This window comes from Miscanthus floridulus, unplaced genomic scaffold (genome assembly GCF_019320115.1).
Source record: "Miscanthus floridulus cultivar M001 unplaced genomic scaffold, ASM1932011v1 fs_550_6, whole genome shotgun sequence".
Taxonomy (NCBI): domain Eukaryota; kingdom Viridiplantae; phylum Streptophyta; class Magnoliopsida; order Poales; family Poaceae; genus Miscanthus; species Miscanthus floridulus.
The window spans coordinates 73,155-91,361 of NW_027096922.1; the positions used below are offsets into that span (position 1 = coordinate 73,155).

Sequence of the window (18,207 nt, forward strand, 5' to 3'; positions counted from 1 at the left end):
TAGACAGAAAAGACAGGGGTTCACGGAGTGGCCGAACGCTGGTGGTGTAGTGATCGGACGCTGGGTTCAGAGTTCGGTCAATAGCAGCAGTGAGCACGCGTCTCGGTCTTGTGACCGGACGCTGGCGCAAAGAGTGATCGGACACTGGCAGGGTGTGCGTCCGGTCAATGCTGACGTACGCTGACGTGTGGTGCAAAGTGGAGACATTGAGTGACTGGACGTTGGGTGAGTCCGGTCAAGCATGACCGGACACGCCCGGTCGTGTTTTTGCGCGAATGGAACCTTACTAGAAACGACCGGACGCTGAGGTCCAGCGTCCGGTCACCTCGCAGCAGCGCGTCCGGTCATCACTTAACCGTTGGGATCGGGCGCTCATTATTTGAAGAGAGGGGACACGTGGCGTGTATCGCGCGACCGGACGCTGGGGTCCAGCGTCTGATCAATCTGACCGACGCATCCGGTCGGCCCGTGTTCAGTGCAGTGAGTAGCCCAACGGCTCTATTTCGTGGAGGCTTCTATTTAAGCCCCATGGCCGGCTCAAGCTCACTCTCTTGGCCATTTGCATTGACATAGCAACCTTGTGCGCTTAGCCAAAGCCCTCCCACTCATTTCCATCATTGTTTCATCATCATTGTGAGATTGGGAGAGAATCTAAGTGCATTGCTTGAGTGATTGCATCTAGTGGCACTTGACATTCGTGTTTCGCTGCGAGATTCACTTGTTACTCTTGATGGTTGCCGCCACCTAGACGGCTTGGAGCAGCGAGGATCGTTGAGCGGAGGTTGGTGATTGTCTCCGGTTCTAATCGTGGTGATTGTGAGGGGTCTTGTGCCTTCCCCGGCGGAGAGCCGAAAGGTAACTCTAGTGGATTGCTTGTGTCATTGAGTTACCTCACATGTGGGTAAGTTCTTGCGGTGTTCGATTGTGTGGACGAGGTTCGTGCAACACCTCTTAGCCGTTGAACCACCAAGTGTTGGTCGACACAACGGGGACTAGCGTGCCGGCAAGCACATGAACCTCGAGAGAAAAATTGGTTGTCTCTTGCCCTTTGGTATTCTCCTGGTGATTGATTTAGTATTCATCTTTTGATTGGTTCACTCCTCTACACGGCGGTATAATCACCATACTCACTCATTTATATTCTTGCAAACTAGTTGTGGTAAGCTCTTTAGTGTAATTAGAATTGAGAGCTTGCTTTGTTTTTTTTAAGTTCATCTAGTGGAGCTCTTTAGAGTAGCAAGATTGAGAGCCCTTAGTAAGTAGTAACATTGCAAGTTGTGTGCCTAGTAATCATTGCAACTAGAATTGTTGGATAGGTGGCTTGCAACCCTTGTAGAGCTAGAGCAAGTTTGCATTTCGCTATTTGTCATACTAATCAAATTGCTCTAGTTGATTTGTAGATTTTTAAATAGGCTATTCACCCTCCTAGCCATATTAGGACCTTTCATTGGTGAAAACTTTTTTTTGTGGAAACATAAAACACTATTCTTGTTTAACATGATGATTGTCCCTTGATTTTTTGTGTGCATATCTAGCATTGTTTTGGGGAGAGGTTTTATTTATTTGTTTTGTATTAGTTGATGGATGCCCATTTGATGAGGTGAGACATGATGATGACAATTGTAGCTTTGTTCAAGACCTAATTACTTGTATTGTTTTTCTTTCTAGGTGGGGAGTTTGGCACATGCCTTTTATTTTATTTTCCATGGTTTTTGTCTTGTATATGTTTGGATATTGGATGAAAGCAGGAGAGGATATGCTTTGGTTTCCAATTGCGCCAAGAGAAAAGAGTAAAAAGGTGGTGCTTCGAGCTAGTACATATATGTATTCATTTCGTATTGAATTTGCGCCTAACACATCATGTTGTGGCATTAATTATTCTTTGTTTCTTATTATTGTTTCATTTAGTGTATGTTGTGCATGCACTTTTGTACATCCACATCTAGAAAGATGCATTTCTTCAAACAAGTGAAGTAACACATCATTGGAAGGAAATCTTCATTTTAAATGTATATAAAACCCTATTGAGTTAGGGAGAAAAATCACAACACCACCACCAGTATACCCACTTGCTCTAAAACTAAACCCACTTATATATAGCATTATGGATTTCTTAGAAATTGGCAAAGCTTTTTAGGTAGGGCCAAATAAAAAAAACTTTTCCAAAAGAGGAAAATGAGGTGAACATCATTTTGACACCAACTACTAGTTATCATTTTTTATTTAAAAAAAGATTCCAAAATGCTTTGTACTATTATAGTTTTTTTAGCTATAAATCAAGATACTACGTGACACAATATTGGTTACAGCACTATTTATCGAATTCGACAATTGAAATTGGTCCACAAATAAAAGGTAGGCGAAACCCCTTTTTCTTCTCTCTGCGGATTGGTGCCAAAAAAAAAAAACTAAAAAAGCTGTACCGAAAATCCGTTGAATTCCTCCCCGTTGGATACGAGCTGTTTCCGTCCATCCCCACAGTGCCTGTGCTGCGTCTGACGTGTCACTGTTCGCTTTGACCCGCGGGAAGCAGCCAGCAGCAGCTCCCGCCCGCGTCGCATGCGACAGACAAGCCGACGACCAGTCAACCCCACCCTCAGTGGCACAACCGTAAATCTACCTCCCCATCTGCCGTATAACAATGCCAACACCACTTAATAATTAATTAATGAGCCCACGCGTGACGCCAAGCGCCTTTTCCGTTCCCCGTTCTGCCCCCGGGCTCACGCCTTCACGGCATGGCGCCAAGCAACGGGCATCTCTCCCTCGGGTTCCCGCATTAAAAACCAAGGACGACGAGCACGTGGGCCCCGCGCCCCCGCTCTTAAACCGCGACAATTTCGGCCCCCGTTTCTTTACTGCGGGGTGGCTAAATAAATAATTTAATATTCCCCCGATAACCTAATTTATTTCGTTTTTTTAATCCCGCAATTTCGCTCCTCCCCAGCGCGGAGGCACCCCCGCCTTTTTTGCTTTTATTTACTTTTGGCTTTTTATTTCACTCGCCCCCATTTCGGCCGCCCCCTTTTCCTCCCCCCTCTCTCGCCTCGCGACCTCCGCTTCGTCGTCCTCCTCCTCCTCCCGCTGCTGCTGCTGGTGGTTGATTCGTCGATTTTTTTTTCGCTGGTGCGAGGATTTTTCGAGGAATATTTCGGGATTTTTGGGGGATTTTTTTTTGTGGGTGGAAATTTTTCTTTTCTTTTTTTGGGAGGCGCCCGGGTGCTGCTAAAGGAGGGGAGATGGGGAGAGTGTGCGTGAGCTCCAATGGCGACTGCTCGTGGCGGGAAGCTTAGGAGGAGGACTACGAGCAGGCGGGCGCGTGCGGGGTGCTGCGCGCATGGAGGCCAAGCAGGGGGAAGCGAGTGCCGCGCCTGCGCCTGCGCCTATGGCGGCGGCTGCAGCAGCAGCACCGGTTACGGCGGCGGCACCAGAGGCGACGGTGAGCTTCCAGCAACCGGCGGCGGCGCCAGCCGCGGCGGCAGAGAAGGGTAGCTCGAGCGCCGTGCTGGTGCCGCCTCTGGCTACGGCGGCGGCGACGGCGGGAGGCAGCGGCGCGATGGCGCTCGGGCCGGTGCTGATGAAGGTGCCGAAGAAGCGCGGGCGGCCGCGCAAGTACGGGCCGGATGGGAGTCTGATCCGCCCGCTCAACGCCACGCCGATCTCGGCGTCCGCGCCCATGCCGACCTCCGTGGCGCCGGGGCAGTACACGCCGGCGTCCGCGGTGGGCGCCGCCATGAAGCGCGGCAGGGGACGGCACCTCGACTTCGCCGCCGCCGCCGCCAAGCAGCAGCAGCAGCACCACCAGCACCAGCACCACCAGCTCCACCACCACCACCACCAGCAGCCGCAGCAGCAGTTCGGCTTCCACTTCAACTCTATAGGTAGGAGTACTCCCAAATCTCTCGCTCGCATTCATTTCTCCTCTGTTTTTCTCTTCCTAGATAAGTACATAGATTAATTAAACCCTAAAAAATCTAATAATTTTTTTGGGATAATCCACATCCTATTCCAGAGATAAGGATTGGATTTTCTCTCTCGCTTTTTTCGCGACAAATTCCTCGACTAGAGGAGAATGGATGGATGAGCGGCGGGGGAGGGGCCAATGGCAGGAGTGAGCAGTAATTGGGTGGCGGCGTCTGTCATGACACTGTCTGTGTCTGTCCCTCTCTTATCCGAATATTTCTTGTCTCCTCCACTCTACGCAGCTCACTCGTGCTGCACTGCATGATCAGATACTACTAGTTCGCATGGTCAGGGACCGCAGGCAGGCAGGCTCATGCGGCTGGTTGGTGCGCTGGGTTCCAAGATCCGTGGCTCGGCCGGGGAGCAAAGTGGGGGGCAGATGGAGGCATATCCTCTGCCTGAATCCGACCCCGTTTTGTTGGTTGCTCTCTGGGCTTCTCGGCGTTCTGTGGTGGCCGGTGGGGTTCCCCCGTTGTGGGGATGCCTGCCATGGTGGTGCTGCCGTGCTTCGGGTTAACAGTCCAGTCCTGGAACAAAATATGGGAATGGGAGAGTCATTCGAAGATCCTCCTTGTTAGGTTCTACCGTGCTGCCTCTTGTCATGCCTTGTCTCTAGGATCTCCGTGGTAGGTCTGAAGTTGATGGTCTGATGGATATAGTTCAGATCAGACATATCTGTTTCTCAAGGTAGGTGGTGGAAGTTAGTATGGTGGGACTGAGAATGTAGAGTGAATGCTTGGGGGTTGCCTTTTGTCATGCCTTGTCTCTAGGATCTCCATGGTAGGTCTGAAGTTGATGGTCTGATGGATATAGCTCAGATCAGACGTATCTGTTTTTCAAGGTAGGTGGTGGAAGTTAGTATGGCGGGACTGAGAATGTAGAGTGAATGCTTGGGGGTCTAGAATACGGTGGGAAAAGTTTGTATGGCTGGGGTGATGCTTGGGGTACTAGAATACGGTGGTAAAAGTTTGTATGGCTGGACTGAACATTCACAGTGGATGAAATATTTATGGGGTTCTGTACTTGTAGAAGTGAGAATCATCTTTGGATGACACAGTTGTGTAGCTAGATGTTCATCTTTCTCATGATGTTGCACAGACCTGATTTCCTGATGGGATCACTGCCGTAGATTCGTAATAGACTAAACTGTCTTCTCTAGCAAATTGGCACTCTGCAGTCATTTCATTTGGTCAGTTTGCTTTGCTACAATCTGCCATTACTTTCTTAACAGCGCTATGTGTTGGCAGGTGACATGGTGGCATGTTCTGCTGGTGCAAATTTCACTCCACATATAATTACCGTTGCTCCTGGTGAGGTATGGATCTAGATGTTATCTATGATGTGTACAACTGCCGTTTACACTTGATCTCAGTTGGTGATTTCTGGTTCAGAGTATTTCTGTGTTCTGACCAGACAGGCAGTCTATGCACCTTCATGATCTTTCTTACCTGAAGCATCATTTTTCTGGATCTTCAGTTATAATACATTTTTTCCTTCAAATTTTGATGTGATTACCTATATCATTTTATATCTGTTCACACATTTTGTTTCATATAATAAATTACAAGTAATGTGATGAGCAGAGATCAAAGTACTGCACACTCAGCTTTGTATGCTTTGCTTCAAAGCAAGTCATGATCCCAAGATGCTCTTGTTTCAGTATTCCTTTCCATTCCTTTATCAGATAAGGGGAGGTGAACACATCTTATTTTGCATCCCTATTGAATTTATAAAGGGTGTATCCAGTGCAGAGAGCTCCCGCTCTGTGCGGGGTCTGGGGAAGGGTGTCAGTGGCAAGCCTTACCCTCACCTGTGCAATGCGAGGAGACCGCGACTCGAACCCGGGACCTTCCGGTCACAGGCGGTAATACTCTACCGCTTGCACCAGGCCCGCCCTTCATCCCTATTGAATTTATCAAAGAGTGAAATGAATTCCGCCTTTATTTTTCCCTGTTGAATTCCTGCTCCTCTTACGGTTACAGCTATACTATTCCTTTTCCTGAAGTGGTCCGTGTCTTTGTGCGAAAGAGTGATCTGTATTTTGTCTGTTGGTTCAGGATGTGACGATGAAGGTTATATCATTTTCGCAACAAGGACCACAGGCTATCTGTATTCTCTCAGCAAACGGTGTGATATCGAACGTTACACTTCGTCAGCCTGATTCCTCTGGTGGCACGTTAACTTATGAGGTTAGCCATGCATGACACACTCACTCATGGATTGACACACAAAAGTTTTTACTGCACGCATGGTTTCATATGTATGTCTGTGTGGATGCAGACAAAGGATTCTGAGTGGTCCTACTTAACCCCATCTATCTGATGCCCTGTTTTGATTGTAGGGCCGCTTTGAGTTGCTGTCCTTGTCTGGGTCCTTTATGCCAACTGAAAACAGTGGAACACGAAGTCGATCAGGTGGGATGAGCGTGTCTCTTGCGAGCCCAGACGGTCGTGTTGTCGGTGGAGGAGTTGCCGGCCTGCTGGTGGCAGCAAGTCCTGTTCAGGTATGCGCTTGCTTGCCCGCTTTTCAAGATCTGAATGCCTGCCTATTAGTATAAAGCTCAATTGTACAGCTGAACTAGCAAAACTGCATGCCGTGTGCAGTCTATGACCAGAATTGTTCCATCTATCCTTCTAATAACTATAGTCTGTCTGTTGCCTAAATAAGCTCAAAGTGTAACTGACAGTCAAGAGTCCATTTGGCAGATTGTGGTCGGGAGCTTCCTGCCAAGCTACCAGATGGAGCAGAAGAACAAGAAGCCGCGGGTGGACGTGGCGCCTGCCACCGTCCCTCAGACGCCTCCCGCGGTCCCGATCTCGAGCGTGGACACCCACAGCAGCGAGCAAGGGCAGCAGAGCTCTGCGGCCCAGAGAGGGATGACCTCAGGAGGAGCCTACGGCGTGGACCAGAGCTGGGCATTCCCTGCGCAGCAGCCGATGGCGGAGGTGTCCAGGACGCCGTCGTCTGGGGACCTGAAGATGACCGCGTCCGGATCATGAGCCCTCTGATACCCAGCCGGAGCTAGCCACACACTGACTGGGAGCCCCTTCCCCGCCGGAAGATGGATCATGGATGGATGGATGGATTGGTTCATTTGTTCCTGACTTGTGAAAGATGTGTCTACTGCAGATCTCGCGCTAGGGCGGTCTAATTGTTGCTGTATTATGAGGCAGGCAGGAGGAGAGACTAACAACTGCATTCGCTGTAGCCGTGTGACCTTACCTTCGCGTTGTACCCCCCCCCCCCCCCCCCCCCCCCCCCCTACCTGGTAGGGTTTTGTAACACCCATTGTCGGAGAGTGCGTGTGTGTAGTAGCTATTACCATTACCACCACAGTTTGAGTGTGCTAGCGGCGCCGTGTGTTGTTTAGGCGACCTTTGTCGATTAATTCTTGTGTTGGATTATTACCTTACGTGCTGGATTAGTTGGTACCCTGTATCTGTATTGGATCTGGATCACCCCACCCCTGGATTAAATTAGCATCAGATCGAAATTCTCCATGTTTGCTGTTACTACTTGTTTCCTGTGTGTCCCATGAGATGTCGAACAGAACAACGTACTGATTGTTCACTGTGGCAGCGTTGAGTTGCACTTGCACCTGGATTTTGAGTCTGCATTGCATGCTGGCAAGTAGCAGTTGGCCTGGGATGACACGTCATCATCAGGTCCTCTCCCAAGCCGCGAAAAAAAGAACCTGCTGAAGCTGGCTGGCACTGGAAGCTCAAGCTGGGTGCAGTAGCAGTGAATACTGAATACGCGGAGCACGGGTCAAGGGCTTGTCTGTCCGCGGGCTCGGGGCTCTGAAGTTTGGTCCTCTCCCAAGCCGCGCCCGGATCGATCGAAAAGAAGAGACAGAGCTGGTCACCTGGTGGGCCGGCCTCCGTACGGAGCTCCAGCTGCTGCTCCTGCGGCTGCCATGGCCATGCAAGGACAATTGGACATGGACGACTGCAGGCAGGCAGGAGGTGTGGGCGTGCATGATGATTAGCACACGGTGGTCGTGGCTTTTAATTAATCACCGGTACTCCTACAAGACAGTAGGAGTAATAATAACAATAATAAAATAACTCTTAGGTGAGGCAGGAAGCAAGCGAGCGAGCACGTGGTTGTGGTTTGGTTACGCACTGAGCGTCTGAGCATATGGTTCATGGCATGGACTGATAGATGGCCCGGTCACGAGGGCGTAGTCGGCTGGTCGGCACCACGTCAATACGACGAAAACAGCACAGCCATGCCACGCTCATGGTTTAGGTCAGCCCCAGCAACGAAAGACACCTTAGCTACAGCTAGTTCTGAACCTATAGCATTTTGCTGCTTATTTGGAAGAGAGAGAAGAGGATTAGATACATAAGGTGACTCTTGATTCCACGCTAGGCTCAAACAGATTACGAGGCCTGCTGGCGAGCCTCACTTGTGTCCAACCCCACTCCGGCAACAGGTATTTCTATAGATGGCCAAACGGGCAAGCCTGGATAGTGCTGTGTCAATAGTGCCAGGGCCGGGCTGTCCGTTTGGCCATCTATAGGTGTTTTCCTTCTTTCAGGTCATTTTCACTGTCGCTCTACCAGCTAGTCCTTATCTCCCTCTCACGAGTCACATCCATTGCTGGATCGATCCGGTAGCCGGTCGCATTGACACTTACCTATATTGATAGAGACAGTGGCGCTTGCCTAACGAAGAGACCCAGATGCGGTGAGGATCGATGGCCTAAGCGAAGAGAGCGAGAGCGGCGGGGCAGCATGGAGCAAGCTATAGCAGGAGCAAGTTGGGGCGCTTGAGGGAGCCCAACGCAGTTACAACAGGGGTGGCAGCTACCCAGGTTTTCTCATTGTTCGAGTGGTGGCATCAGCCCGACGCGAGTGGGGGAGGTGGTGGAGGCGGCACTAGGTGAGTGGCTAGGCGTCGACTTGAGCTAATATGAGTGGTGGCGGGAGTACCTGGCTTGATCAGGTAGATGGCGATGAGGTGCATGTGTGAACGACGGTGAAGGTGTTTGGAGAAAAACAGAAAAGAAAGTTGTAGGATCATACGGTGGCGCTTTGCTGTCAAATTCTTTCAATAGTTGGAAACATTTTAGAACACGGTCTTATCGAAACATAGGGAGGAGCACCATAGAAACTTAGTTGACTAATCATCAAGTCCAGCTTGGCCCATCAGATGATCTGCCAAGGTCACGAAGTCCTCCTTCTCGGATCATACGTGCACACTAGTAACCATGTCAACAAGTCGCTAATTCAAGTTAGACTTTCACCAGATGATCTGTCATGGTCACACAATCCTCTGTTGAATCATACGATGTACTCCAGTAAGCTGGCCAACAAGTCACCAAGTCAAGCTTGGCTTCACCGGATGTTCCGTCGAGGTCACCAAGTCCTCTGCTAGATCATACGACGCTCACTGTTTTCACTGGTTAAGTCTCTGAATAGCATCACCGGACAACCCGCCAGGGATTAAACCCTATCATCTGGTGCATGCTCCGGCGCTGTTTTCAGCCTGTTTTAGGCCTGATCTCGACCAAATCAACATATTCGGTATCCTTGACTTGAAACCAACTCAATGAGGCCACTTGCAACCATCAACTCGATTGAGTTAGCCACTTCATACTCTAGCTTTGACTATCTCAAGTTGACCGCCTTGGACCCCTTGATAGTATGGCCAAAGAAAATAAAGACCTATTACACACTACTTAGCAAAAATCTCCATATGATTGGACCCTACATTCACTCTAGGGTATTCACAGGGCCGGCCCTGATTTTTTTGAGGCCTGGGGCGAAACCATAATCCGGGGCCCTTTATACATACATGACATTGATAGTACTAAATGTAAATCCATATATATAACACTTAACTGCGGATGCAATAGCAATATTCATATGAAACAATTCATAAATATTAAATTACCTTATAAATTCCTATATTAAATTACCTTAAAAATTCCTTCACACATTCCTCGATGCGAAGTCATTGAGGATGGTATCAATATCGATCTTATCCAACAATCGCTTCTCAATGCATAATGTTGCCAAACCATTTAACCTCTCTTGAGACATTGTAGATCTCAAATAGTTCTTCAACAATTTTAGTTTTGAGAAGCTTCTTTCAGCTGATGCCACAGTCACAGGCATAGTAAACAAGATCCGATAAGCAATGGAAGCATTAGGATAACAATCAGCCTTTGTAACAAACTCAAAAATCTCCATAGCTGTCATGGGTGTATCTGGCAAAGTGAATTGTAGAACACTCAACTTGGAAATTAGATCATTTAAATCAATGTCAGATGAACCATTTAGAGAGAAAACTGCTGCTAGTGTTGTGCAACACAACTTTAGCTCAGGACCATCCAATGCCTTCAAGTTTGCTGAACTCATTAAAAATCCAAATAATTCTCTGAATGATTCCAATTCTTGAAATCTAGTCTCCAATGAACGGACTGCCATATCAATTATAACCGTGAAGTAACTAACTTTAAATTCCTTCTCACCTTCCAAGAGTGCTTCCTCACTATTATTTTCATCAAAATGCTTCTTTCTAAGAGCACGCCGCTTTACTGGGAACAATGGCTCGACACCCATTTCAGATGCAATTTCCGTTGCATTGACCTTACTAGAAGCATACCCATCATTTCTATAGGTTTTAAAGTAATCCATTATGCCTTGTATCTGCTGCATGGTAGACTCAATGCACATAGATGGTGACTGCAACTTCTTGCTTACTTTATTGACAACAAATAAAACATCATGCCAAATAACCATGCCAAATATAAATTCAAAACTGCCAAGTACTTCAAATAAATTCTTTGCATCACTTCTATCCTTTGGTTCTACATCTCTATCTTCACTCAATGCAAGTAAAGCTGCCCTTAGCTGAGGAGCTTGATATCTAATTGCTACAACACTTTTAATACGACTCTCCCAACGTGTGTTGCACAAAGATTTCATAGTTAAACCATCAATATGATCAAGCAAAAATTTTCATCTTTTAGTAGAACCAGCAAATAAGACATATATCCGTTGCACAATTCCAAAAAAGGAGTCAGCTTTGCTACAAGACTTAGCCATATCACAAAGAGTAAGATTAAGACTGTGGCAAGCACATGGCATATACAAGGCTCTTGGATTTATATCACGCAATCGACTTTGAACTCCCTTGTGTTTTCCTTTCATATTAGAACCATTATTATAACCTTGTCCCCTAATATCATCAATGTTAAGACCAAAGGATTTAATGGAATCAACCAAAATATTGAAGAGCCTAGAACCAGATGTGTCATCTACCTTCAGAAAACCAAGAAAGTACTCCTCTATTTTAATTTTACCTTCACTCATGTTAACACATCGAACCAACAAAGTCATTTGTTCTTGATGACTAACATCTGGGGTGCAATCAAGAATAACTGAGAAATATTTGGCCTCTTTAACAATCTTGATGATAGAATTTGTAATGTCAGAAGCCATAAGAGAAATCAACTCATTCTGAATTTTGTGGCTAAGATAATGATAATGAATATCATTATTTTGAATACGTCTAAGATGGTCTTGCATTACCAAATCAAACTCTGCGACCATCTCAACACAAGCTAAGAAATTGCCATTTTGGTCATTATAAAGCTGCTCGTTAGATCCTCTAAAAGCTAAATTACGTCTACCAAGGAATTTTACAATGGCAACTATTCTCATCAGTACTTGCCTCATGCGCTCTTTCTCCTTGGAGATTTGCTGCTGTAACTCTTTATCAATTGTCTCTTGTTTGCCTAATCTAGTTCTCAATTCATTCCATGAGTTCATATTGGTAATATGCTCAACAGTAATTTCATGTTCCTTCAGCCTCTCATTGATATGTTTCCAGTCTCTATACCCATCATTCCCCAATGAACTCTTGCACTTTTTAGAATTAAAAAGCTTACAACAAAAGCAAAATACTTTATCCAAGTGTTTGGAATAAACTAGCCATTTCCTATCATGTAGCTCTCCATTACTCATTTTTCTATGATAATGAGAATATGCAAAATGCCTTAAATTATCGTCGAAAGGGAATACACTATTCTCTTCTCTTATAGGCCCCTTTTCAACTAATATATCACTTGCTTTGTTATCAAGATTATCCCAATTTCTTGGATCATAAATATCCATGTGACACACCTGTTCCTCATCAAGACTACTATTTTCTGTAGTATTTGAATTAAATATGTGCTCATCATTACTCACATTGTTTTCTTCCATGTTAATGCCAACATTGTCATCAGGAGGACCTTCATCTTCTGGAATAATCTGTGTTGGTTCCTTCCAGACAACTATCGCCAACTCGTTTGGATCTCTTGAAGTGTTTGGATTATTCTTCAAAAACTTATGCATAGAACCCCTCTGTGATTGTATGAACTCATCTATTCGTGCTTTTTTTCCTTTTCTCACTGCCGGAAGCATACTTTCTTGATGACATGATGCTGTTAAGATTTAGAGAAACAATTAGCTAAAAAATAGTTTCGCAAGAAAACAAGAATTGAGTAAAAAAGGAGTTAAATCAGCATATGTAACAGTATGGGCTTCTAACAGTTAATCACACCTGACAACTTGGTCACTTTCTTTAAAATGATAATCATGTTCGTTCTATTATCTCAGTAATCACGTTCGTTCTATTGCCTGATCTAGACATCTACTCGCGTTGCTGGTGGCTCACCGCGATTCGTCGTCGCTCGTCTGGGTCGGATGGTGTCGCAGAGATCGCAGCGCGTCGGCAGCGTCGCGTGGCGTCGAGTCCAACGTCTCGCAGAGTCGCGGTCTCGCCTCGCGCCGTCGTGCAGGCGCAACAGCCGCCGCCGCCACGCGTGTCGCGTCCGCCCGGCCTGTTGGAGTCTGCGTGTGGGCGTGGCCCTCAGAAGGGAAGGACCCAGAGTCCTTTGCTGTTCCCTCGTGCTGCAGGCCAGTCGCCAGGGAAAGATCCAGAAAAGCTAGCTCTTTCTTTCTTGATCCTTCTCACGGACGCCAGTCGCCAGGAGGCCCAAGACTGCATGCCAGCGACGTATACCTGCAGGCCTATATACCTGGTGTTTGCATGTTTGGGGTGGGGCCCTACCTAGTTGGGGGCCCAGGGCGGCTGCCCTGCTTGCCCGCATCCAGGGCCGGGCCTGGGTATTCATAGTCTTCTTGTTCATCCTTTGTGCCATACTTTCAAACAACAAGTCTTGGAGGACAAGCCACTTGTGGCTAACTCAATTGCAATACACCCTGCAAAACACACATGTAGTCACACATACTTGCATTCATCAATCACTGAAATCCCATTATGTATATATTCAATGGCATACCTTAGGGACCTCTCTGAGACACCTTTGGGGCTTCTCCGACTTCTCACCCTTCTGGAGGCATGGCTTAGTTGCTTCCTCAACTCTCTTCTACCTTCTGGAGGCTTTGGGTAACCTACTCACCTACTCAGAGCAAAGAATGTGGCGTAACTTATCAATAATGATGTGGCGACTCAAGGAGGATAAGGGGTGGCGACTCGAAGGTCTCAACCTCAATAATACTCTTTTTGGACGGAATGAGTACATAAATGTATTCAGATATAATTTGTAGAGATTTACTTGATATAAAACACTTGATATTTTGTTTAGATCATACAAGGTGAACTATATATTGTATGTGTAGCGCTGATAGTCGTGACGTACTCATACTTGGTTAGAATTGTATGGTAAAACATATAGCGTTGTTTCTGTTATGGTGGTTTTTCAATTTCAAAAGCATCTTTTGGGTAAAATTTGGAAATCATAGCAATAAGGTTGTCTATAGCAGGTTGCTTATACGGTTTTGACCTAGAGCTTGCACATTTCGTAGTTATATTTTTTTATTAATTGTTATTCTAATGTTTATATATATTATTAAGGTGCTCTTCTTTCAATTTTGCCATAGTGTCGGTCGTGGCAATACCCTTTATGGAAGAAGGTGTGATCCATAGGAGGGGAAACTAGGGATATGGATGGAGAGAACATGATGTAGAGTAATTGGTAAGATAAGTTATCACAACCGAGTAGAAGTTACAGAGTATCAATGTGAGTATTGTATTAGAAAATGTGTGTGTGCGTGTGTGTGTGTGTGTGTTTGTGTGTGTGTGTGTGTGTGTGTGTGTGAGAGAGAGAGAGAGAGTGGGCAAAGACAAGTAATTTTGAGTAGCTGTAGATATTACACTGTATACTTATGTCTTCTAAGATTCTACCCTGTATAGGAGCACGTATTGATGGACAAGTAAAATCAATTATTTGTTCAAGAGATCTATCTTTTAATCTTTTAAGCACACAATGTCCAACAAAAAATATGTATCTCTGCATGCATTCCTTATGATGGGACAGGGGCCCAAAGAGATTTAGTAAATTTCAAGGAATTAGTCACTTTTGTGGTGAGTTTCTTGGTTGGATTCCGACTCTTACAAAGTGCTGACATTGAACACGTGAAATTAGACATTTGCATCCAATGTTCAACGCCCGGCCGTTTTCTGCGTTAGGCTAATATATTCTGCAGAGTGCACTATCGAGTTGCTCTCAGCTCTCCAAAGATAGGGGCGCGTGTATCGGCCATTTCCTGAACTTACAAAGATAGGGGCGCGTGTATCGGCTATTTTTTTCCCCTACTAGTTGCTCTCAGTCTCACCAAAGTTCAATTCTGCATCAGTTTTACGCTATCACCATCTCAGGTTCTCAGCTTGCAGAATGCAGATGCTGAGTTAGAGGCACAGGACACAGCTAAACGCACAGGCACCTCTGTTTGACGATGTTTAGCGTGAGTTTGACCGTGCAGTTCACATATGAGTGCAAAGCTTCATTTCACCGGTAGAGCTGCTCATGATGCTGAAGAAAAAGCTGGTCCACTAGTGGAGCCAAGTTATGCCAAATATTACCATTTTTTTAGATAATGGTAGATTAAACAACCGACTTCTTCCTTCAAGAAGGAATCAGGCCACAGGTTCAACACAGAAGAACATCACACACCAGCTTACCAAAACATCCAAGGCAGCACGAAGCCAGTTTTTAACCAAAGACTAAACACTAAGTCTAAGACCACAAGGCCATCTGAAAAAAGCAGAACATTGTAGGGCCACAGGCTCTAGCTTCCGGCACCCTTGGACAAGAAGCTTCTTCATGTCTTCACTCCTTTATAACATCCCCTACTGCTACAGCCAATGCGTTACTCTGAACACGACCTGCAAAATAGATTTTGGAATGTATTTGTCAAATACCAGTTCACTCCATGTAAGCCAAAGTGACTAGCACAAAGCAGCAGCTCCTATAAGCAACAAGCTTCTAAAATCTCTCCCACTTTATTTGTGCCAAGCACCAAAAATGTTCCAATGTACTCGTTGGCGGTTTTAAACCAAGCACTATATGGATAGCACTCCACAAGGCCTTAGCCATCACACAGTAAAAAAAAGATGCTAAATATTCTCTAGTTTAGAGAGAAAAAAACAACAATTTGGGTTTTTCCTCCAATTTCTTTTAGCTAAATTATCCTTTGTTAGAACCACCCCCTCCTTAGAAACCATGAAAAGATCTTAACCTTTAATGGATTTCTAAGACCCTAAATGTCTCGAGAGACTTTGATATCATTGTTTATTAGGTACATGTATTTGACAGAGAACATTCCATTAGAATGTAAGTCCTAGCAAAAAGAGTCCCTGCCATCATGTAAATTAATAATCTACTCACAATCCACCCATTAGGTCCTGGCAATCCACCAACTTGTTTCCCACTAACGCTCTTCTAAAAGCGATGTTAATTGGTACCGACGGAAGAACCTCAGCCACCATGTAGACTGCTTTCTACGGGCAATATTGTATAGGGATGGATAGACATCTTTTAAAGGAATTCCGGCCCCCTAGGCAACGATCCTCCCAAAACCTGATTTGGGAGCCATCCGAGACGTTGAATCTTCCTAATCTCACTCTATTTTTTTTCCCAACAAATCCAACCAAAAAACAACAATTAGATGGGAGGGACATATCTAGTTTGGTGAAATGGGTTTTAAGTCAACAATTTGAACTGATGACACATTTTGTCGGAAAATGAGATGTCTTGGGCCTGTGCTTAATTAAGCACGTAGCTCGAACTGATGTCACATGGTCCGATAACTATTTAATTTGGTTTTACTGTAAAGATTTATAGAACTTGGGAACAAATAAATACCACTCCTTCCATTCCAAATTGCTAGTCGTTTTGGCTTTTGTAAATAAATAGTTTTCACTATGCATCTACATATACACTATAAATCTTAAAATACCAAAGCGGCTTATAATTTAGTACGGATTGAGTAATACATCTTTTCTACTCCTTTTATCAATACTAGTGGACAAAAGCACATGTTAGACACACGTGTCTAAAATAATTATTTATAGAAAGAAATAATAAATATGCATGCCGTCCATATTACTTGTTTTGTTTTTATAAAGTGAGGATGTATATGGAAGGAGACTTTCACGTTTGGTCCTGGTTTTTTTCTTGAGACGATCCTGGTTTAATTCAGGTTGTCCATGTTGTTTGCTTTCTTTTTAATGTGATGATGAATATGTAAATAAATTAGCGTGTAGTGTTGTTTTTGGATACATAGATAAATAAATGCATGTGCATTGCAATGGGAAAAAATAATGCCACTTTAGTGTAAGTAAGTATGAACATATCTTGTATTGTTACCCAAAAACAAAAGTTCGAGCGTGATGTTTGTAACATCACTATTACATGAACCTTCATGAAGAATGAACAATTATAATACAATTTATTTTTGTTGTGAAATTGAAATAATCTAAGTCATACCAGTACGCTTGATGTGCTGCATGTGAAACCCAACCCCACAGAGGGGCCGATTGTAAATAACCATATTGCCTATATAAGTGCCCAAGGGTGAGGCCAAGGGGACTCACTCGTTATCACCTATGCTCTCTCACTCTAGCTCACTCGTTACCACATGCTCCCAAACTTAAGTTCGGAGCCTTCTCCACTTAGCCTTCTTCGGCTAGCCTTCTCCATGAAGCCTCCTCCACCTAGCCTTCCTCAAGGAGCCTTGTCCACCTAACCTTTTCCTCTCTGACCTGTTCGGGATCCCTTATCCCAATACAAGGCTTTAGTGCGCAACTTCATCAATGTCTTGGAACCTTTCATCATAATCAGAACACACATATGGTCATACACAGAAGTCATTGCACACACATGTATATATCTGGTTAACAAACAACAAGATTCATAGTGAACTATTGGTTATGTGACATGTCGTGTTCAAACAAAGACTCACACAAAGCCTAAACTTGATGAGATTTAAAAATGCTAATTAGTAATTAGAGAGCTTTTCTTTTTCTAGTTAAGGTTCGTGAACAAGCCGTTCTTTCAGAGAAATGTTGAGATGTCCAAAAATGTAGGAAGCATATCACCGCACTCGAGTCTCTGAAATCGTATCATCTGTTGCCACTCTTTGTGAGTTTTGAGAAATATGGTTTCCAGATTTCAACTTCATACTTTTCATTCACCATGACATCGTTGATACTCCAAATTCCCACTCTAGAAATTACGGTCATATATGTAGAAAAAAAAAGTTCATAAGAAGATTCAAAATAGGTACTAAGAGGTGGTCTTTGTTACCCTCAAAGTGATATTTTTTGTAGTTCATTCTATTAAAGGAATTTTGGAGTTTACCTAGACATTTTAGGAGTTTACCTAGACATAATCCTTATGATGAAGAGGATATTTGTTGTGGTGGCGAAACGGCAGTGGAGCTTCGTCAAGGCCGTATGTGTGACAGAGTGCATGTAGCCATACAGGTTAATACACCTACTTTGAAAATTCATATAGTGTAGGCGACCCACGTCTGGCCTGCCGCACATATGTAGTCGTAACGACGCTTTAGTAGCACTTCTATGTAGTCAGACAATCAACATCGACTAATATTTATATCTAATAATAAAGAGGCAAAATTTCAGGCTATTTTTTTTGTTCATCTTTTTTTTTTGTTCGTCTCCCTTTAGCTACCGGACAATGGTGAGTTTCTTCCGTCCGGACTTATATATATATATAACATGTGCTCATACAAGTTAGAATAGCGTCTAACCCGATATGGAGTCCGATTCTAAGATTATTGGGTTCCGTTATAAGACACTGACACGTCTTCTATATACCTATAATATAATATTAAAAAAGCAAAATTCCTGCCTTAATATTTTTTTTGGTTACCAAGTTTTTTCGGGCTCATGTGCCGTGTTTGTGTCATGTTCCGTTTT

At 44.7% G+C, this 18,207-nt stretch overlaps 3 protein-coding genes across 3 annotated transcripts; 1 reads left to right on the top strand and 2 right to left on the bottom strand.

The window, feature by feature from the left end:
• Window positions 1-3,003: 3,003 nt before the first annotated feature.
• Window positions 3,004-7,434, top strand: LOC136532217 (AT-hook motif nuclear-localized protein 1-like). The gene is made up of 5 exons (XM_066524818.1): window positions 3,004-3,881; window positions 5,211-5,278; window positions 6,021-6,152; window positions 6,305-6,466; window positions 6,669-7,434. The coding sequence occupies exons 1-5, from the start codon at window positions 3,338-3,340 to the stop codon at window positions 6,960-6,962; spliced, it is 1,200 nt and encodes a 399-aa protein (XP_066380915.1). The 5' UTR covers window positions 3,004-3,337; the 3' UTR covers window positions 6,963-7,434.
• Window positions 7,435-9,902: 2,468 nt separating this feature from the next.
• Window positions 9,903-10,631, bottom strand: LOC136532214 (uncharacterized). The gene has a single exon (XM_066524816.1). It carries the CDS (start codon window positions 10,629-10,631, stop codon window positions 9,903-9,905), a length of 729 nt encoding a protein of 242 aa, XP_066380913.1.
• A 303-nt stretch (window positions 10,632-10,934) lies between these two features.
• Window positions 10,935-12,314, bottom strand: LOC136532215 (uncharacterized). Its single transcript, XM_066524817.1, has one exon. The coding sequence runs from the start codon at window positions 12,312-12,314 to the stop codon at window positions 10,935-10,937; it is 1,380 nt and encodes a 459-aa protein (XP_066380914.1).
• Between the last annotated feature and the right edge of the window lie 5,893 nt (window positions 12,315-18,207).